General features: G+C 42.9%; 1 protein-coding gene across 1 annotated transcript in view; it reads right to left on the minus strand.

Annotated features, from left to right (window-relative positions):
* WNT3A (wingless-type MMTV integration site family, member 3A) overlaps nt 1-23398 on the minus strand; it is an 86312-nt gene that overhangs the window by 34681 nt on the left and 28233 nt on the right. Inside the window, exon 2 of the mRNA XM_010561687.1 lies at nt 1836-2077. Coding sequence (XP_010559989.1) covers nt 1836-2077 — 242 coding nt within the window. The remainder of the gene's footprint in view (nt 1-1835; nt 2078-23398) is intronic.

The raw sequence follows: 23398 nt of genomic DNA on the forward strand, positions 1-23398 counted from the left end.
GTGATGTACCCAGAAAAGGTGCTTTACCTGCATGCAAAACATTGTGGTATGACACTTTGATAGAAGGTTAAGTGCCCCACACCACAGATCTTACAGGTGTAATTGTTTTGGGATAATCTCTCACTGCTAAACCCAGATAGTGACACTACCATTAATATGGTGCCTCAGCTCCCCAGCTCGAACAGGATAACCCCACCAGCTGAAACCGCCCATTCTCCTGCTGGGTGCATGTAAAAAGCCTTTTCTCACTGGTGGAGGCCCTGCCATGATACAAATCAAGGCTTTGCTTTCTCTTGGCTGCCCTGTTTTTCAAAATTCACACAAAAGGAGATGCTCAAGTATCTTCTGAGTAATGAAGCAGGGGAAAAACGAACAAACCCCAGATCTCCAGATGGCAAGCACTGGAAGAACGTGCCCCATGGTGGGTGTAGATCAGCTACATACACCAACTCAGGAGATTCCCTGAAACTATCCCAGATGCTTCCTCCTCTCTCATATGAGGTCAAACGGTGCTACTCCACTGTTCCAGACAAAGTAATTCCAACTCTCAGACTATCAGGAACCTGTAACTGTTACTCTTTTGCAAAACCAAAAAAAAGAAAGAAAGAAAGCAAAGAGGATTCCCAAGCCTCTTCTGCTGGTGCTCTCCTAAGAGAAAGCAGCCATACTCTCCTGCACAGCTCTGCACAGGGCACCTGGACTTACAATTTGGGCAGGAATCAAATGCAAAGTGAGTCTGCCTCTTGGGTGAACCCCTTTGTGCTAAAGGAAAAGGCAGAGCTTGACCCAGACTCACTGAGACCAGCAGGAGAAGGCTGGACTTTAAAAGGCATACTGCAAGGGCAAAGAAGGAAAAAAATGTTCTTATGGGCTAAAATAAGCTCCTGCCAACTTATAGGGGAAAAGACCAGATACTCAGACTTAGCCAGATGCTTAAATCCCACTACATTCAACAACTTAGGGCAAAACATTTCTAGGAGCTCTCACTTATATCAATGGGTGCTATGTCAGAATTAGTTGCCTGAATTAGCACCCTGTCTTAATTTGCCACATTCATAACCAATGAAAGCAGAACCATTAATTGATGGTGATTTCCTCAGGCCTTTGATCTTCATTGTATCCCATTAAGGTATCAAAACTGATGTTATCTAAGTCCAGCCCCTAGGAACCATACCCAACAGCCCATCAATTCCCCTCTGCAATCGTCGAGGGAGCTGAAAATGTGGCATGAAATGCCATGGGGTCAGAAAAGGAGCCAGACGTCCAGCCTGACCACTGAAAACACAATAATCCTTTGTGTTCCTTCCAAGGGGCATAGGATCATAGGATAATTCATGTTGAAAGGGACCCTGGGAGGTCTCTACTCCAACCTCCTGCTCCAGGCAGGGTCAGAGACGACCTTACTCTCTGCGCATTACCAAATGGGGCACTTCCCAGTACCCTGGGTCACCTATACAATCCCAGTAGAGGTTTGAGGTAGAAATTATGGTTACCTGTGACTGGATGTCGGCTGTAAAATGGAAGTGGTGGGTAACCACTCAACTTACATTGGGGAGGCACACATGTACTTGCCATTCCTATGAGAAAGCTTAATTATGTTCTTGTGTCTACAGAAGACCTTCTGGGTCAGGTTTGAACTGCTTGGATGGGGTCCTGGGCCAACAAAATTTTCCCTGCCTGTGTCACATGTCTCCTTTATCAAGCTCAAGTCTCCAGCAGCCCATTTTACATGACATTTTATCAGAAGCGAAGGACTTCACAGTTGGTTTCTCAAGATCTCTGCTGCTACTCCACCACGGATGTTGCTGTCGCCAAACCCGCAGCACTGCACTCACCTTTATCTAGCACGGGTCCAAAGATGGCTAAGCTGTCATTGACAGTCGTGCAGTTCCACCTCCTCCCTCGAAATTGGTGTTGGCATTCCTGGATCCCAATCTTTACCCCTTCTGCTACGCTGGGCATGATCTCCACATAGTTCCGACAGAAGCGTAGCTGCTTGGGTACCAATCCTGGGATGCTCCCACATAGGATGGGCTGAGTCCCCAGGGAGGAATACTGGTGACCAATTGCCAAGGACCTGGAAGAAAAACACGGAAAAAGAGATTCTGTCAGGCTGGATTTCACCATTGTACTTGGTTCAACAGAAAGGGGACAGAAAATCAACATCTTCAGTTATTCTGCATTCCCCTTGCCAGAAAACATCCTTTTTGCTGTCATCCCTTCCCAAAACAACATCATCTCTCTCCTGAAGTTCCCTACAGGCCCAACAAGGCAAGCAACTCTAGCTTTAATATCTTCCTTCCCTTTTCTTCATCCTCTCAAAGCCTTAATCCATCATTGTGCTGCTTCTTCCCAAAGATGCTCAGCTCATACAGCTAGTTTCCTTTGCAACTAGAGGGTCAAATCCATATTTCTTTCCTTGAAAGCCAAGCACACCTATACAAGGGCAGGTATGTTTTATAGGAAACCTTGGCAGCTGAGGGAGCCCAGGGATTAGACAGTCAAAAGCACTTTCAGAGTTATACAAAGTAATAACACCAACAGTAGAAGACACCACGTGCCAAGTCTTTGGATAGGGAACACCAAAAATTGACAACCATCATACAATTCAACAGTGTGCTCTATATATTTGAACTTTACCAACTGAAACTTACCCTAACGACTCAAGCAGTTTGGACCTTGAGAACTTAAAAATCCAACTCTGAGCTAAATGCTGCAGGAGTGCTATATAAACTCACTACCATAAACAGTTAAATAACCTGTGCTATAGAGGAAAGGGGATGGAAATGTAGCCCTGCTAGAATACAGACGACTTGGGGAAAAACTCTCCTATGGCTTAATATGGGTTTAATATCAACGCTGGTCTCCTGTGTGAACAACTGTACTCATGTTACTAGACACATTCATGCAAAGGTGCATGCAAGTTGGGAGCCATGCCTGGCATGGTGGTAACAACCCTGGAAGTATGGTCTAGAAAAGACTTTCTACTGTTTACAAAGCTTTTCCACACCTGCTTAATCCAAGCATGTGCTTTGCAAAGCTTAATACTGGAGCTTTCTAATCAGGTTGAAGTGTTTTAAAAAAGAATTGTTAAAATGGTTGTCAGTGTCCTTCCAGATATTAGTTTAGCACTTTTTCACTTTACTTTCACACCAGTTTCAATCTGGGAATTTTCAAAAGTAGGGTTGTATTTTCACAAAATAATGCCAGCTTTGCTGTATTGTCATAAGGATGTGGAAAGTCTGCTTTGACATTCAATCTGTGAATTGCTTTGGTTAAAGTGGGGAGAACCAAAAAAAAACAAACCAAAAAAACCCAACAAAACTTGAGTGTGAATTCTGCGCACAGCCAAATGGAAGTCTGTTGCAAGGAGTGTCCATGAACCAATATGTTGGTTGAAGCCTTAGAGACAAACAAGTCAGTTATGCAGAGAGATCAGCAGATATGTAGCTAATTAAATAGATTTTTAGTGTTTTTACTGGTGCTTCTAATAATAACCTTGATTACTAAAACTGAAGGGATTTTTAGAGTATAATTTCCTTTTCTTCTAATTAAATCTCTTGATTGACTTTTCTGCTCAGAATTAATGACAAACAGAAACCTGCCTGGGCAGTGTGTATTTCTGTTTACATTCATTTTTACTGTGTGGTTTTCATTTGGGAACAGCCTGGTGTGTTTGAATTATCAACAGGGCAGTCAGGGAATATGTCTTCACTCTTTTGCTCTGACTAAAAAAAAGTACAAGAATTCTATCATTGCTGGAGTTAACAAGAAAATTAGCTTGACTTTAGCACTTCTCTAGGCTAGATAAAAAATGTTTTAAAGTGTCTGTCTTTTTTACGGGAGAAGGGTCCTTGCGGCCAGTTAGATCCCTTCCTGGAGGGTACCTGGTGAAGAGGGGACAGAAGTGAAAAGGAGATGGACATTCAGATGGTCAGGTACCACATCTCAGTGGCTTTGCTAACTGTGCATAGACTAGGCTTTACAAATCAGTCCTTTCCAGGCAAGTGAGACATAGGGACATCCATTTCTGGATCCCAAATGACTCTAGGTAGGAGTCTAGAAACTAGATAATCAGCTCACCTGAGAATGTGCCCTCCAGTAAATGAACTTTAGGTGGACAAGGTAGGAGTTGCCTGGGAAAGAAAAGGATTTTCAGCTAATTTCCTAGTCTTAGATGCCTCTTTCTACCTCAGCTGCAATTTGGGGAGAAGATAAATCTCACTTAACATTAGAAGACAATCCATCCTACCCTAGGGAGGGAGATGAACTGCCCTCCGGAAGGGCCTCTCTCTTCGGTTGCATGAAAAGAGGGAGGAAGGGAGCTTACATTGACCAGGAACTGTGTCCATCTCACCTACCTTCTGACGTCTGCAACATGGACATCTCCAGCTGATCTACTCACCCCAGCCTGCTTTTGTAATCAGTCAGCGGAGAGAAACAGGTACCTCTAGGGCACAATGTACCTGCCCCATTTTAGGCGTCTGCTTTGGGATGAGGTGAATCATGGCCTTGCCTCCATTGACTGTATTGGCTAGGCTATCAAGACAGCCTGAGTGACTGGTTGAGTGGGATATGTCTGCGCTGTAAAAGTCTCCACGTGAATCATGCCATGATACCTAACAGTTGGGATTGCTAAGTTCCCTGAAGAACTCCCACCCAGGAAAGCTAAATGCTGTGTTGAAGCCCATGCAAAGAGCTCAGCTGTAGGAAGGAGGCAAGTTCCTGCAGGAGCCTGCAGGAACTCACAGGAGAAGACCAAGGAAAGGACCCAGTTAACTTGTTTTCCCTATCTGAGTGGCTTGATGTGGGTTTTAGTAAGCTTTAGATTAATTCAGGGAACAACTAGTGGCAGAAAAGCACCTGTGAAATAGAGTCCATGCCAAGCCAAAGAGTGTTTTGATTTTGACTGCACTATGTACGTTTTTGTTTCATTGTTAAGTTATATACAAAACACTGGGTCACAGTTTCTGGACTAAAGACACCTAAAACATCATTTCAGCCTTCAGAGGGCTTGTGAGTGTGTTGCCCCTGTGGCCTTGTTGGGAATGCGGAGTCTTAGGGTGCTACATCTCCAAATCTCAACCCATTCAACCCCCTGAGGACTGGGAGCTAGGAGGTATTCACAGATGCTAACTTTAGGCTCAGGAGCTAAGTGGTCTTTTTCTCTATAAACAATGAGTAGAAACAGATGTCTTCATTGAAGCCTCCAGAGAAAAGCATTAGCTCAGTTGATCTGACTCATCTTTCAGAGACTAATAGTTCAGTCACTCACTATACAAGGAGTCCAGGATGGCTACTTGCAGTGTCTAAAGTTAACTTTGGTGGAAACATCTGTAGAGCTTGTTCCCACATCAACTAGAGTCACTAGCATCCTTCCCAAAGCTTTCAAAAGTGTCCCATCTAGTTCCCACCAAAGACAAAGTGTCCGCTGAGATACAATCAACCTGCTGTACGCTCCATCCATCACGTAAAGCCAGGAGGACTTTCTTGAGCTATTTAAATAGGACTTGGATGAAGCTTTAGGATTCCAGTATCATAAACTTTTGATTTATGTGAACAGCCAAACTCATGCCTGTCTCTCTTTTTTGGTGGTTACTACAGTGGTAGAGTGAAAATAGGAAAAGGAGTTTATAGCTTGGTGCCCTCAACTGTTCGTTTCCGTTGCTGGGAAGATAATCTAAGATAAAACAAAACAAAACAAAACAAAAACCAAAAAAACCCCAACCAAAAACACGTAGAAATACTTTTAATTGCTTTTCACACTGCTCCCTTCTCAATACAGTAGGGAAACAGTCACACCTTGCTTTGATCTATGTTACAGTCTGGAAAGTTTAATCTGCAAAAGACAATCTCCAGCAAGAGTCTTGTTCTCAAGGCGTCATCAGGCACTGAGACAGTGTAATGCAAATTTGGCATTTTATGGAGGAGTGTGTAGTCACTTGACTTTCAGCTGAAGATACAGGGTGGAATCTCAAAACATCTTGCCACGAACAGTGCCTCTGCTGTTAAACATAGCTAAGCACAGTCCTCCTCCTAGTTCACTTGCAGACTCTGGAGTGTGGTAACATCTATCAGAGCACCCTCTTTTGGTCTTCTTCTTTCTCCTTCTCTCTAAAGTCAATTTATCTTTAGGAGAACCAAGTTATTTCAGCTTCCTGTCATTTTTATTGATCATGAGATATGAACCTTCCAACACTTCCCTCCCCCCCAAAAAAACAACAACAACCCAACAGCCAAAACCTGTAGAAAACATTGGGAAAGTCTATAAAGATCAGAATCTCATTTCAGTGTTACTCAATTCACTAGTAGCTCCTATAATTCATTTTCCTCACTGTTTCCAATGATTAAACCTGTATTTTGCATTTTCCACACTTCTGTGATCTGCTTCTAAACTGTCTTCTGCATGTGGGTTATTTCAGAAATGCAGCGTCAAGAAATGGGCCAAGTGTCATCTATTGTGGTCTAACCAGACATCATCTTCAAATTTCTTAAGCACCAATACTTCCTGAATGGATTGACCCCAACCTCTTCTTTTTCACTGGAGAATTCATGAAGCACTCAAATTTACAAAACCACTCATCCCCAGAACAGGTACAACTCAAGTTTGAACCAAGGGAAAGGGTCAAAGAACTGTTCTTTTCAAACCAATTAGCTTTTTCTTCCCATTAGCTCAGGAGGAGCCATGAAAACACTGTTCTGTATGTCCACAGCCAAAGTTCTTGGCTTATCTTTAAGCCCTGCATGCCCTGAAGTGTTTAATTCAACCTTCAGTGAGAATTTTTTCTTTGCCAACACACCTAGAGAGCTCTTCATTTCCCTTATCTTAATCTATCTGCTCCTTCAGCAGAGCCGTTGTAAATAAGTACCTGGCCACCCTCTTAAAAAATTACATGTACCCTCCCTCTTGGAATGGACACCCCAGCCAGCTTACGAGGAAGAAATATGCAGGAAATATATGCTCATAGCTTTTTCAGAGAAAGAGAAGGCTTCAGTTTTGGATGACCTCGCTGTACAGCACCACTCTACTGACTTTTCAAGGTCCCTACCTTCTCAGTATGGCTGTCAAAAGTCCTTGACACATCAGTAGCAGCATGTAGAGGCACGTACACCTACTTGCTTCTTCCTGAATTCTGTTATTCTTGAACCCTGTAGGAGCTCTATTTTGCTATTCATCTTGGAGAGGCCTTTTGCTGGCTCCAAGTGTGGCTGAGAACTTCCTCAGCGGACGTCCTTCTGGGGTCCCCAACACAGGTAAAATAACTGCATTTATTAGTGTTGTACAGCAAGAGTGTAACTTATCTAATGACCCAGCATAAGACCCAGAGAGTGCTTAAGTTGCCACTGAATATTGAGAACTGTGCAATAGCAGTGACTTTGCTCCCTTTTTCTTACACAGATGCAAGGTGGCAGCCAGTCCTGCTGCAGAAATTAAGTCAAAGGTTGTCCACCTGCTTATAATAGAGGGGATTTATGTTCACTTGCAGATGCCCTAGGTTTTCTTCCATGCTGCTCCCTTTGCATGGGATCCCCTAACAGGAGGATGTCACACCTCATCCAAATCCTTTCTCATAATCTGTTCAGATCTCCAGAGGCTCACCTCACTCTCTTTTCCTTTCTCACTCATTTTCTTTGCCTCTTGATGGTGCCACGTTTAACTCTTTGAAGATGAATCTCAGTCACACTATGAAGAAGGGGACAAGTTGTGCAGAGCTGCCTGCCTAAAAAAGATGCACGCTTAGAACACAGCCTTGGTATTATGACACTAAGATATGGAAATGAAGAAGACGGCTGGAGAAGCCTTCCTAGGTCCTGTCAGGCTATAAGGAAAACCCAGCAAGGGTTGTCTCACATCTGCTCGTACTAGGCCAGAAGGTCTTACAGGGAAGCTGCGTGCAAGTGGTGAGCGGGCAGCCCTTATTCCATCCTACAGCATCAGACTTAGGCCCTCTTGGGTGCCCTACCCATAATCCCCCATGGGCTGCTAAGGTGGAGCAGCATGAGCTTCATGCATCTGAGGATGCCTGAAAACACATTTGGGCAGAACTGAGCTACTAGGAGGCTGTGAAGTTTCCAAAACTTGGAGAGTGCTGTGAATGCCCAATGGCACCTGAATGTTCAAGAGACTCATGGGATAGGATCGGTAAGTCAGCCTTGGTTCAGTACCCACAAACCCTCACTACACAAACCTGGCATACATGACTGAAGAGCAATGGTGCCTGCTTGACATGGACAACTGGAAGCTGGGAAGGATACTCCAGAACATCTCAACCAGAGCTAGGGACCAGGCGTAGGAGATGTAGCTGAGCCTACTGTGTCTTCCTTCATACTCCTATAGCATACATCAGTTCCCAGCCTCCATGAAACTCTTCTGTAGAGTTGAACCACCAGAGGCCAGGTGGGTGGACAGGCAGAAAAATCAATAAATCTACATTCATTTAATGGCATTCTTTTTCACAGAAAAACACCAATATTCTAGCATATGTTGTGATTATTTTTCTGTTTTCCTAAGAAGATGAAAATAAAACCTGGAGAAGTTTTAGAATGGAAACAAAGGAAATGGAACTTGCCAAACCCCATCATTTTAAATGGAAAAGGAAATCGTTCTGCTAACTAATGTCCCTGCTGGATGGAAGTGATTTTTCTTCTATGACATTAAGACTACCCCAAACCCAAGCAATTACAAAATGTGGACAATAATGAAATTTTTAATCAATGTTTTAGTTGAAAATTTGAAAACTACCTTAATATAAATCAGCAAAGCAATAGGTTTAGCTCTAGAAGACATGAATCAAGTAACTGATTATCATGAAAATATTTTTTCAGCTTGAGGGTGGGTTTTTTGGTTGTGTGTTGCCCAGTACTAATCAAACCTAGGCCTAAGTAGTCTAACACTAATTACAGAAGTGACATATTTTAATTCAGAAATTATGAGTATCTGTAACAATGATTGCTGTGGAGTCTTCAACTTTTGGTCTCTGAGCATCTGGCTATCGACAGACTATTCCTAAGAGGTTCACAAAAAGAACTAAGAAATCTAAGCCTGTCGTTAGACAGATCAAATTCACTGCGCAGGTTTCTGTCCTTCCAGAATTTTTTTCTTCCAATCTGGAAAAAAAAAGACTGAAACCCACTGGATTAACTGTTCTTTCCACTTCTCCTGTTAGATATCTCTTATTTCATCCTGAAGTAGAGCACGAGAGCTATATTTAAATTCTTTTTCTCTTCTAGCCCAGAAAGTATGTACATAATTTTGTGGCTGGGTCTGATCCTGCAAACACGCAGGCATGGAGGTAACTTTTCTCCCATGAATAATTCCCTCACCCTTGCCCTGCATTAATAATAATGATGGTGATGATGATGCAGCATTGTATTTCTCTAGCACCTTTCATCAGAGGATCTCTAAGCGTGGGACTCATCTCACCCGACTTTGACCATTTAAAAGTTAGGCATCTCGGCCAAGTTAGCTGTCTACTAGAGTCCGTGGAGCAAGATCAGCATCTCCAGAGGGCAATTCAGCCCATCCTAAGATAGGTGCCTCAGATAGGTGGGCTGAATCACTGGAGTTGCCTAGGAGGCGGCACTGGCTGTGGAAAAGTGATGAGCATAAACTAGACACCTTGTTTTTAGCAAGCTAAAGGTAGGGACCAGGAATCTCACCCTTTTTTTGCTGAAGCTCAGAAATTCCCAGAGGGCTGGTAAAAGACGGCACCAAGGAAAGTTTTTGCTGAGAGTTAGACGGCAGCTATCTCTAACGTGGACCTTGGCAGCTTATTTATAACACCCAATAGTAGCTTGGGTCTGGATTTGGAAAATAACATGCTCAATGGCAACTTTGAGTGGATGCTAAGAAAGCAGAGTGTAATTATCTAAGTTGAGGTTTGGCCAGGACAGTGAATTCCCACAGGAACTAAGGCACACCACAACACTCAGCACCTTCCACTCTAAGTGCAAGAGATGTTTCTTTGACTTTGTCTTCCCTTAGGATCTATGGAACAGAATAGAAGAGGAGAGAATATGAGTATTAACAACCCGGTGCCTTGCAAAAAGTCTCAGGAACTCTTTAATTACCCTGGGCAATTAACGCCTCTGTTATACATGTCACCTGAAAAACAACCCATCCAGCAGAATAATGGCCCCTCAAACCATGTTTTCAAGCCTGGCTCCAGGACACGCTGACCCTGGTGTTGTTTCCATACCACATCCTACATCTGGGGCTTCTCCCTGGAGGTCTCGTGCTGAGATCTGCCTCCATCCAGCTCCATTTATCTTACAAGATTTGCCAGGATCGCAGCACAGGGTATTAGAGATGTATAAGCCTTAACATTTTAATCTGCCACCTACACTGCAGTTTATGAGAGCTGTAAATCTCGTGGTTATAATGAACTCATCTAATGATATTGCTGATGGATAAATTTACCTGGGACGAGGAACAACAGTTACTTGCAAATGAAAGAAGAGTAATTTCAAGTTTCATGTAAACACCTTTGCTGCCTTACTTCTGACTTCTCCCAGCCTAATCCCGTCCGGGTTTCATGACAAATGGAAAGTATGTATGTATGTGTGTTTGCGATGCAACGACTGGCTGGCCTGTGAGAGAACCCACCTCTTTCTACCCAGTGTAATGCTTCTGTATCTTGGGCATTGGAATCAAGTTTTAGATGAAAATAGATCAAATTTTCTGGGTTTGGTGTGCTAAGTCAGGGGAATGGAGGGAAGAGAGAAGGCAACATATTAGGCAATGAAAAATGCCCACAGTATTTAAAGATATTTAGACTCCTACTATGAATTTCAATAATAATTAGGAGTGTGGCTAGTCTTCACCCTCCTAGTTCCCCCCATCCCCAAAGCATCCCAACTTGAATCTTTTTTAAATGATCAGCAATATAAATTACATATTGTGGTTTCAAACCTCTCATTAATGCTCATCCCCCTGAAATGAGGTCTGGTCTGGGCTATGTCAGTGCTAAATACCTTGGAGGACTGGGCTCGAAGACCTCAGATCCTTGTGAAGATTGGATTTGGACTTCTAAATTGCTTAAGTGCTTAAGTGCTCGGGGGAATTTTATCCTGAAACTCCTTAGTGATGAAGCCAATTTTGAAATGAGAACCATGGATGGAAAGCTCTGTCATTGTGGTGTTTAGGTAACCCTATAAGAACAACATGATTTTCACTATCCGCTCTTCTAACGCAGCAAGTTACTTATATTTCTTGCCCTTTCCTCCAAGAATGTATTTTGAATATGCATTTGGTCATGCTAAACACACACACATACCCTCACTCAGTTGTGCACACACACACACACACACGCGTCTGCGAGTTCCTTCTTTGGCTTTCACTGAGTCATCAGGCTCACCAAATGTGTGAACTCACGCTATAATGTTCTCCCAGAAAAATAACAAATTGATTTCATTTTTACAGGCTACAGCATGCTATATAATTGGAGACACTGCCTTGTCAACTCAGACCGGTCTGACCCGACCAGAGACATTGCTTACAGCTGTTTACGGAGCCATAAAGTTTCCTCCTCTTTGTTTTTCCTTCCTTTTGCACTCTCTCTCTTTTTTTTTTCTTTTCCCTTCTGCCTCTAATGAATCCTACAACTGCTTTTTGTTCTGGTCATTAAATACTGTTAAGGAAAATGCAGGAAGCCTTGATTTAGAAAAGCACTTCAGTCTGTGCTTCAAGTTAACACTGTAATCAATATTTAAAACTGAGCATGTGTTTAAGGGCTTTTATTGCACCAAGACAGTCAGTAAGGAACTTTCTGTTACACTTCTGTGTGCTTTTTTTTAAATTATCGATACTAAATTAGAGGTTTTGATTGAGCAATCTCAGGGACTGTTTCCTTTTTAGACCCAGAGCACAGTTCCAGTTGCATCAGGAATTTTGCTGTTTCTCATTGTCACTGTGTCCAAACCCTGATCATTTGAGGAAGAGCAAACTCCTACACTAGTTTATCTGCTCTGCTGAAACTGCCAATTAGGACTGGGCACATTTTTTTTTTCCATGAATCTATTTCCCATAAAAATGCGCATATATATATATATATTTATTTTTTTATATATATAATCACCCTGAAATCTTCTGAGTATTTTTCACATATCTATGTAGTTTGCCACATTTGCCAAGCACTCAGAATAAGTTTAGTTTTTCTGACCGTTGTAAAAATACAGTTTTATAGAAGGTGGTTTTGCATACAATTTTACTTTGTGTAAAAATGTTTTATGTTTATCTTAAAATACTCAGAACCTCAAAACTCAAGTGAAGTATTTTGATTTCTGTAGAAAAACAATTTCTGATCAAATGCTCATTTTTCCAACCATGAAAAAGATGCTTGCATTTTGAACTACTGAACTGAAAAAAAAAGAAAATGAACCCAAACCCGAAAGAGCTTTTCATCTAGCTGCACTATCCATCAAAATACCATTTAAGTACTTTGCAGTAAATTATGCTTGTGCTTCCTTTCATATCAACCACTCATCACAGAATCTGCTCCTCCTTTGGTCTGAAATGTCACAAGACTCATCTCATTCAATCCCTCTGAAAGGCTCAAGGACTGATCAATACTGAATCAACTGTTCTGAAGTCATACATAGATATGAATATATTTTATACCCTCTTTGAGGACCATTTCTGTACACAGGATGGACTTAGGACTAAGGAGAATATTTCTATGGGAAAGGAACATGAGAGGTGGTCAGGGAAGAAGAACTTTCCTCCAAAAATACACTGAAGCTTTTCAGGTCTATATTTTTCTTTTTAGAAAAAAAATGGAAAGCAGCAGAGTGCAGAGACCTCCTTAACTTCTCTTTGCCTCTGTTTTGGAAGGGCTGCAGCAAAAGATGACCTGTTATTAGACAACAGAGAATCCACATGGAGGAAGGCCATGGGGAACACCCCAACCAAAAGGGAAGTCATCTTTATTTAGAGCTGAACTCTTGCAAGGCTGCCATGTGACAAAAGCTCAGACTTTTTTTGCTGCTTATAAAACTATTTTTAAAAATGAAATGGCAATTTCTGCTGCAACGGAACAACTGGATTTTTTTTTCTTTTTTTTTTTTTTGCAAAGAAACTACTTTGCATGGGAAAAAATCCTCATGGCTCCTTGACATGTTTCAGCTAGATCTCAGTAAAATTAAGGAGGTACAGACTGATGAGTCGCTCAAAGGTACAGGAAAAATGCCAGTGTACATCCTGGCATTTGTATACACTCTGAGAGAGAGAAAAATTCTCTCTCAAAGATCATCTCTCACAACAGAAAGAATAACAACAGCAATAAAACCTGATGCAGAGAAAGAAGAGAAAGAATTAATTTGATTTACAGCACTGACTTTTACTATCATTTGCGGATATCTCCTGTCTACTGAAATGGATGCATTGGGTCTACTTCAGCCCAAAATTTATTCTGGTGTGAATGGAACAGGCAGGGATGTTTCAGCCATAAGGCAGCTTAATTTTCTTGGGCTGCTAAGCAAAACCCCTCGCTTCCTACATCTATGGCAATGACCTAACTTTAAGCCCAGGTTTAATAATCTGGTTTTGAGCTAGAAAGACCTATATATATGTAATGTGAATATTCACAACCAGCTTGCTTTTCTTAGCCTTCTTCTGTGGACTCTTAAGTAACAGGCCACCCCCTCCAAGGGTGTCCAGATGTCTTGGTCAAAAAAAGGTGATTTGGGCAAGAAGCTCTGCCAGTCTTTTGAGCGATCAAGCAACAGACATGGGCTGATTTCCTGCAACACGACTGGAGCATTACGGCACCGTGTGTGCGTCACCAAACAACGCAGAGAAGGACCAAGCTTTCTTCTCCGGGCTCCTCTCCCTAAACTTGCTGGAGTTGGGTGTTCACACACTGGGAGCCGTGGCTCAAAGGGCTTCTTCTCCAAGTGACTCAGCAGATGCAGTGCCTTGATGTTCCTCAGAAAAACATAACTGTTCTCCAGCCCAGTAACTTCTCGGTGCGATTGGTGACTCAGTGCCTGGCTGAAAAAAGGCTGGCGGTGGTCAGGCTGATGGACGGGGAAGAAATTGGGGTGAGAGAGAGGAAGCGTGTAGGAGGAGTAGGATTTGGAGGGAAGAAAGTGGGCAGGGAGTTGTCCTTGGAGCGGGAGAAACTAACCCAAATCTCTGACTTGGAGGATGAAATAAGATGTTGGGTGAAGAGCAAACCACCACAGCGATGGACTCGTTTGCCCTGGTTGGTGAGGGTAAATGACCCGTCGGTGCTTGGGGAGAGGAGTCTCCCGCAGAAGGACTCTCACGGGGTGGCAGCAGCCGGGAGCCGCACCTGCAGACCTCTCTGAGCAGCACCAGAGCCTTAATGATTTCTTTCTGAAAGTGGCTGGGGAAATGCAGACAGGCTGCCAGATAGTGATCAGCTCGCAGAGGGGTGATCACTATTAGGCAAAGATACCAGCTTTAACATGCAGCGAGGGAAGCGGCCAAGAATTTGGGAAAGCAATCCCAGCTTTCTGCTGCACGTTCCTCTGCCAAGATACCGCCTGTGTTTACTTTAGAAACGAGAGACGAGCCCTCCTCTTCATAATAATAATAAAGCTGCAGGGTCACTCGGCTTAGCAGATGGATTCCTTCCAGCTTGGATTTCTCCTCATTTACCTGCAGAACTGATGCACTGATGTATCTGGGGGATTATGCAATGTTAATAATTAGGTTTCACAGGAGATCTGATCGGTGACAATGGGAGGCTGTGGGAAGGAAGCTCCACCAGAGAAAATCCAATGAACCCTTAGATCTCACGTGGAACCTGTGGACTTTGCTGGGGTCTGAGGAGCCCGAGTAGCCACGGGGACCAGGCAGCCCTCTGCAGCAGGAGCTCGCTGCTTGCCAGAAAGCTGCTCTCATTCATGCAAGAGAATCGGCTCTGTCTCACCAAAGAGCTGCAGGACCAATCAGCCAGACTGCTCACTCTCCGTTTTCAGCTTTCCCATGCTCATATAGGTCCTAAATATCTAACGATGCCTTTCGTAGCAAGGTCAGAGACAGAAAGTCTGCAGGAACTTTCCCTTAATCAAAACCTTAAGCTCTGGATGCTCTAGTGCTGAAATCCTCAACAGTCTAAGCCCCCCAAAAGCTTTTTGTCTGTTTTTGCAATTTTCTTCCCTGATGCACAGGTAGTATACGGAACACTAAAGCTGCACCATTGTTGGGTTTAACCTGCTAAGGTTTTATTTTTTCCTTTAAAAAATGAAATGTTTTATTGCAGCACAAGTAGCTTAATTTCCACATTGAAACAAGTTTTAGCATTACAATATTTTACTATAGTCCTGCACGCATTAGAACATTGAAAAGTAGAAATCTGATGGAGATATTTTGACTGGCCAGAAATATTTAACTGAACAAATAATTCAGAATTTTTGTAACTTTTTTTGATTAAGAAATAAAGAAATTTCCCACTGTCCATATTGCCTGGAAAAGAGACAGTTCAGTTTTCAAGGATTTTTACAGGAACAACATATTAAGTGGTACACAGGTGTTACAACCTCTATCTTAGAAGGTCCTGCACAACTCTGGGTTTTACTACAATGCTCAACTAATTAATTAATGGAACTCAGTTTCACAAATTATCATTGAGGTTCAGAGCTTAGAAATAAGAAGGGATCATCTGTTTTACACAAAGCAGGAACACCTGGAGATTTGACAGCATAAAGATACCAGGGGTTTAAACGTTTCTAAGCACTTTGTCTACAGGACATTAGCCCATTTATAACCAACTAGGAGGGCAAAGAGGAAGCTTTTGTTGGAAGACACAGTCTATTCCTTAACTGCAAGGCTGAAAATGGCAATGGAAGCAAAACCACGAACACAAGAAAATGTTTCCCCTTGATGCCACCATCAGATGTTTTCTGCTTCTGTTCCCTTCCCTTCCTGCGTGTACCCACACAGAGACACACCTATTGACACATCCCTGTCTGTGGAGGCACAATTTAAAATTTCTCTGCTCTAGTGCACCAAAGCATCAACCAGAAACATCAAGTGCCCTCAAGGAACTTTTTCTTACATCTTTTTTTTTTTTTTACTAATAATGACTAGTAATATTTGGAAATCAGAAGCTCAGAACTAGGTGGGTCAAATTTCCAAAAACTGGGGAGGTATTTCAAGACATGGGAGGGTCAGTTTGGTTGACTGCACACTGGCATCTCACAGCTTTCCAGCTATGCTTAGGGATCTTACCTGGCTCTCAGCTGCCACACAGGTCTTCTTCTGTAGGACCTGTGGTAGCTGCCAGCCTTACTTGAGTGTCTTGGGTACCACCGGGAATCTACGGCAGAAGATTCTGGGTGCCTTGATGTGGCCCGCTCAGCTGGGTGGGATTCAGCCCAATACCCTGTAGAAGGCTACAGCATAGTCCTGACCTAGCCATCCTACATTTCCCATGTGTCCAATGGAAAGAAAAGGGCACAATTAGGACATAAGTAATCTGGCCTAGTTTAGATATCTGTTTCAATATGAAGTTAAGTCGTGTACTGGACTCCACTGCCTATAAAAGAGTTATACCTCAGGTGTGAATTACTGGTGCTGTAGGTGTTTCGTGAGATGAATTCCACCTTGAACTCAGGATCATGTGGTCAGGTGATAAGCAGGAGGTTTGTATTCACCTGTACCAAACCCTTTGGCCAAACAAAAACCTGGTTCTGGAGGATCTCCAGAGAGACTTGCTGGAAGGAGAAGGGGGGTTGCAGTGGGGTAGGAACCCCCTCCATGGGAAGTATAACAAATACAGCAACAGAGACCCAAATCCAGCAATTTCCACAACAGAGACCCAAGTCCAGCGATTTCCATTGTAGCCCAAGCCAGGACAGGGGGACTCTCACTGGGACACAAAATTCTGAACAGAAGATTCAGCACCATTCCCTTCACTTGCCTCCCTGTGAGATAGCTTTCCTCAACTGGGGCAGGGGAACTGGTGAGAGGCAATCACAAAAGTCTAGGAATTCTGTCTAGTTTCTCTTCAACAGCATCGTAATCTCATTGATTCATCAGCGTATATACTTTCCAAGATAGGCTACCCATTAGCTCGTCTCTTCTATACCACTGGCCATTGCTGAATCACCTCCTTCAGAAAGGTGCCCAGTCTCAATCCAAAGATATCCAGAGAAGGGGAATCTACCAGTTCCCCTGGGGATGTGCTAACCACCTTGGCTGGTAAGAGCTGCTAGCGCTGCTGAAGCCCATCACTTGTGGCAGCGGTGGCACTCACAGATGACGGTGCAGAGACTTGTGCAAAGGAATATGGCTTTCCAGATGTGGGCCTTGCAGGTGCTAATTTTGACTCCGCTGAAATCAGGGAGACCAGAATCCTGTCTAGAATAGGAAACAAGAAGGGGAAGACAGCCAGTCCCCCATAATTTTTAATCTGGTTTTCGTTTACTTCCTTAAAGATAATAATTAGAGGCTTCACCCACTCCCTACAAGAGATCACTTATTCCTTCTGCTGAAAAATGAGTTTGTAAGCAAATATGTTGGATCTCTCCTGGAAGTGCTTCTGCTGGGTATTCGCTTTAATGAGGGTGATCTCACCAACTGAAGAGGGAGTTGGTGGTGGGGAGGAGGGGAAGGTTTGCACTGTTTAAGGAGGCTCGTGGAGGAGGATGGGGACCTACCTCCCCTCCACCCCATGCTGCTTTCCCCTCAGCTCCCCACCACGCTAACCTCCTTTTACTTTCCGAGCAGCAAGCTGCTGCTGCTGCTGGTGTTATTGACACATATTTCGAACAAGCCCGTGCAAGGGACTCGAGACACATTACATTGCACATGGTGCCCCGGGCCACAGATTCGCCTTCTTACACCGACAGCACGTTTTGCTTCATAAAGAATGTGCAGGCCTTCACCTCGAGCTATTTATCTGGTGTGCTCAGAAGAAATAAGAGAGAGGGAGAAAGCCCTACATGCCCATGTTGGCTGTTAACCCCGTACTACATACCCCATAAGTGGCCAAACATTGACCTCTCTCTGCATGAGGTCTGGGCCGCTGTCTGCTGATGAACCTGGATGGATGCCTGCAGTCCATTCCCCATCTTTCTGTGCACCTGCATTTAGGAAAACGGCTTCTTGCACCTCTTTGTAACTTCATCGACCCATTCATACCGCTTCCAGCACATGCTCCGTCACGGAGCACGACCAGAGCTCCCAGACTCTAGTATCAGCCCACACTGGAAGAGGAAGACTATCTGGTGAATAAAAGTTGCTGATACACACCTCTTTCCAGGATCAGGATAATCTTCCCTTGCTGTTAGCAACATTTTTTTTCCTGCTTTCTCTAAATCTTTCCATCATTGTTATTATAATGATAATAACAATAATTATTACTATTATGCCTTGAACTTGGGTCTAAGATTAGGTCTCCCATTGTGTTAAGAGCTTGATGGAGAAATGTCAAGGAGCCGATTCCTGCTGTAGAAAGCTCATTGTCTACATCCAGGCAGGACATGAAGGGGTGAACGAAACAGAGAAAAGGGGCCAGGAATGAGGTAGGATGAGAGGCAGCAGTAAGTAGAAAATGAAGAGCAGTTAGCAGAATAGCAGGAGTCAGCACTGGTGCCTTGCCTAAGCAAACCCTGCTCCTTGTCTGTGTCCACACATGTCAAATCTCAGCAGGGAGAAGGGGAATGCTCCCTTGAATTTCCCAGCTGCAGAAATGTGGCTTTTTTTGACATAGCAGTGGGAGACCCTTTAGCAGCTGCACACAGGTCTGATCGCTGCCATTGCCTCTTCGCTGATAGAGCTCTGCTCCAAGTATGTCAAACGCACAGAAGAAAGCTTCCTCTGTGGCAAAATCGGGGTGGAGAACTTTCCACCACAAAACCCCTACATTGCTCTTACCTTGAGAAGAGGTATCTGCAGTCATGTCCCTTTTGGGGGCTGGAAAACTGCCAGGGATCTGGGGTAAGGAGTTGCTAACATCATGCCATACTAATAATTCTTCATTTCACCCACCTTTTTTTCTGTCTCTTTAGATTAGATTTGAAGCGCTTCAGGGCAGGGACTGTCTCTTGCTATATGCGCATACGGTGCTTAGGACAAGGAGCCTTTCGACTTCCTTGGAACTGGCAACTGCTAATGTATTGAAATTAATAAATAATTGGAAAGATCTTGAAAGGTGAGATGTGAAATGACAACAGACTGACTGAGAGGGGCTGGGAGAGTTCTGAAATTTTTTTGAAAGCTTTTTGGTTAGGTAAATGGCAAAAGAATGCACACATTTCCTGGCTGTATGCAGGAAAGAGAAATTAATGCCTCTACCTGGGCTGTGACACATAAGCGCTGAACTACAGTCCAGGCCAGGGCGGGTAAAAGAAAAGTCTGTCCAGGTGGAGTGGCATGAGAAGTTTAGGTAAAGTGAATGTAAATGCCTAAGTGAACACCTTTGCTCTTACAAAAAAAATGGACAATGTAGGTGAAATCCCATGGGATAGGTTAAAAATCATCCATCGGCTCATAGCACTGCCCATGGATCTCAGACTCACTCCATTTCTACGTGTACCCAAAAACAATGTGAAAAGGGTGGGAAATTGTGAACATAGCAAACATAAATTAGGACTAAGTAAGGCAGATAAGTGATAAGGGAAGCTCAAGCCATCAGTGAATAATCCATGACTAGTAGTGCTAAGAACATGAGAATGACCAATAAATAATTGTTTAATGTGTTGTTAGAGAATATACAGAGATTCACACGCACAAACATACATTTATAGTGCCTAATAATATATTAACCATATGTAGATAAACAAGGAGATAAAGAATGAAGGGAATCTAGGATATTTCTGGATAAGTGCTGTTAACATTTGTAATAAATCTCGAAGTGATGATAGAAAACAAGAGAATGCCAAATAGGTTAGGAATCTACTGTGTTGTTAAAGAGCAAATGGATAACTGTAAATCTGTTATCTGGCCCAAAAGGGAAATGGATGATACAAGACTGAACCCATAAAGAATGAAAGAGTTGTAATATAATTAGTGGTAGTAACCACAGTTATATGGAAAATTAATTTCATGCAATTTTTAAATGAGATTGTTAAACATAGGTGATAAAAGTAATTCTGTTGGTATAGCATTCTTGTCAGAATATAAAGAAAAAGAGTGAATAAAGAATTCAAAGTGGTAATATATAGGATCAATATAGTACACGATAAATAGATGCACAGCTGACAACTCTCCAGTACCATTCTGCTAGGCAATCGTCATCAGATGGGGCTGTTTCTAACTGAAACTCTCTGAGATCATCTCAGTGCTATTTAACTTTCTTACCAACGGTCTAAAAAAACCTCCATCACATCATTACTGAAAAAGTCTGTAGGATATTGAATCACCAGGGAAGTGAAAGGGAAGGATACGGACAGGGCAGCAGCACAAAGTGAGGGATCAGGATGCGTCCACCTAAAGCTAGCTTCATGCCCCAGATGCCGGGTCAGGCTTGCAGGAGTGACACAAGCCGTGTCGAGGCTCCAAGAGGATGCAGGGATTTGGGGACTGACCCCCACGATGTGAACGCTGAGCACAGCAGGGCTGGTTAGGAGATTGAAGACCGAGGAGGAGGGTATAACTTCTGTACACAGCACTGGTGAGGACACTACCAAAATATCACATCCAGATGTACTGAAAAGCTGGAGAAGGCCCGGAGAAACAGAAAGACAACTATGTTTGAGAGGAATGACTGATTCACACCATCTGCCATCCTTAGCTGCTACATCATTCCTCCCTTTACAGACAAGGAAGAAAGCAGACACAGGATTGAAGCCAGCCGCATACAGGAGATGCTTTGAGTATTTCCGAAGCTTCTTTCTGGTGACTCAGAGAGAGCTAGAGTTTTGACCTGAGTTATTCATTACTTTCTTGATCTCCGATGCCATAGTGTGTACCAATAAGTTTCTCTAAGGTCTAAGAGTAGTGGTCTGAATGAGAACTACAGGAATTTTAGGAAATGCCATCTTGAAGAGCTTTCTAAATGCTCTAGCTCCAACACAAGTTATTAGACCTGGCAAAGGAGTGACCAGGTGTAGCTCTCAGACATCATGGTCATAATGTCCTGAAGAGACAGAATCATACCAAGATTTCCTTGAAGGCTTCCCACCCAAGTAGTGACTCAACCTCCTTATTGTTTTAGGTAAGGAATCTGACATGATCAGGCCCAAGATGGTCCATGGCTTCAGGCCATAAAGTCCCCTATCACCAAGTGCTATAAAATTCTCTGATCAGAGGAGCATTCACCACAAGCCCTCAAAGGGCTGAGTACCAAGATCTGCCTTAGACAATGGGATGTAATATATCTACGACCATATAAATAGCTAGTTGGATGAGAGTTGGATAAGATCATGGCTTTACAATGCTGCCCCTCCTGCTTTTAACCCATCCCAGCGTTGGCTGAAACCAGGATGTGGCAAGCCTCAAAGGGATTTATGCCTTGAAATTACCAGCTTTCTTCAGCCTTACAGGAATAAGGATGTTGATTCTTACCAGCAAATTGCTCCCACTCAGCACTGACTTTCCTTGTTGATCCTTTTAGCACCACCTTTTTGTTTAGAGCATCTAATCACTTATCAGCAAAGGTCTTAAACTAAAAACGCTGTTTGGAAACATCTCAGCTGTGGCCCTTGCGTTCCATTGTCCTGCAGCATCCTGCTCAAGAAGGGCTTTTGCACCCCAGACTCTCCCTGTAAGTGATACTCTACTCGGTTTGGATCATCATTGTGAAAGACACCCTGTGCTAGCAGAAGAAAAGGAATTGCCTTGCTGCAATTTCTGTGCTGCTTGCTGTGACAGGACAGAAATGTGTCTTCGGTACCCAGAATTTGGTTGGCGCCAGAGCTCTGGGAACAGACTGAAAGGCGTGGGTTGTTTTTGGATGAATCATGTTTTTAATCATCAAACACTGCCAATCAGAACTGCAGCAGATTTTCCCCAGTTTTTTTTGTTTTACCTTAAGAATGATAATTTCAGACTCACAGCTCTGGATTAAGCACAGATAGCAACTTCACAAGAACTGATTAATGAAACCTCACAGCCCCCTTGTTTGAGATGGAGAACCTTCAACAACAAAAGATTAGGTGATTTATGAACCTGTCCTTAATGGAGCTGACACTAGATTTGAGATAATAAACCTTTCAGCATGCACATGGATCAATTATATCAGTGAGTAACTTTAATTAGGAGAGAAGATGGCGTAGTTATTAAGGCATGGGTAGAGGACTGTGGATTCAATACCTCATTGCACAAAAGATCCCCTGTGGACTTGAGGCAAATCAGGCATTTTGGTTTGCCTCAATTTCCCATCTGTGAAGTGGGAATAATATTACCATACACATTCATGAAAACAGCCATGTATTTAAGGAATTAAAGACAAAGGACATTAAGATTTAGATGATGGATTATTAATAAATGAGCCATATTGCAGTGGTAAACTGAGTCTCATGCCAACCACAGGTCGCTGATGGATCACTGAATGTATTTTTTTCTAGAAGGGCTGCAAAGATGGACATCATGTTTCTGCCTATAACCAACTGTTTAACAGTAAGTATGATAGAGTATGCAAACCTGACTTCCAAGTCACTGTAGCACCTATGAACACTATTTTGGGTAGGGGAGGCTTCACTTCTATGTAGGAATGGCCCCACCTCAACTGTAATGTTTTCTCCTTGCAGTCTTCGGACCAACGCCAAACGAACGCAGTTGTTTTCTGTGGTTCCAGTAGAGCCTTGTCTGATCACTGGTGGATTATTGTTTTCAACTTTTCAACCCACTTTACTAGATAGGGCAGATGGTGGGAAGCCAGACATTTCCTCCTCTCACTCCTAGGTCAATTACATTTGTTTTGAATTTACCCAATGCCCCAGCCGAGCTATGGATCAATGAGACATAAGCAAGTATGTAAGGACAGGACGTCCCAGGTGCTTAAACATGTGGTTAAGTGTTTGGCTGAACCAAAGTTTTCATAAGGATTAGATTTAATGCAATGAAAGTGAGTAATCCCATGCATGACCCAGGTTTTCCTGTGTCAGATGCTGTTACCTCGGACCCTACCCTGAAGAAATTAATGTTGTGTTTTAAATTAATACTTTCAGAATTTAAAAGCATATAAATCTTCAAACGTTTAAAAAACCCACCCAAAAACCAACAAATCACAAAAAAATCCTTTCAGGTAAAACTTCCAATAAATCTATGTTCAGCTCTACTTTGCCGACCATAATCATCCATTTATGGATTTAATTCAAAATTTGTTTAGTGAGGGTACTATTTCTTCATATCAGTTACTAAGCCAGCAAAGATCTATGGGGATACTTTAGAAGTCATAGACAAAAGTGGGCACATCACACACTTACATTAGATGGAAGGTTTGATCCATAGCCTGATCCACGTATTCCAAAGACTACTGCTGAG

The sequence above is a fragment of the Haliaeetus leucocephalus genome, unplaced genomic scaffold (assembly GCF_000737465.1).
Source record: "Haliaeetus leucocephalus isolate CR32 unplaced genomic scaffold, Haliaeetus_leucocephalus-4.0 Scaffold0, whole genome shotgun sequence".
Lineage (NCBI taxonomy): Eukaryota > Metazoa > Chordata > Aves > Accipitriformes > Accipitridae > Haliaeetus > Haliaeetus leucocephalus.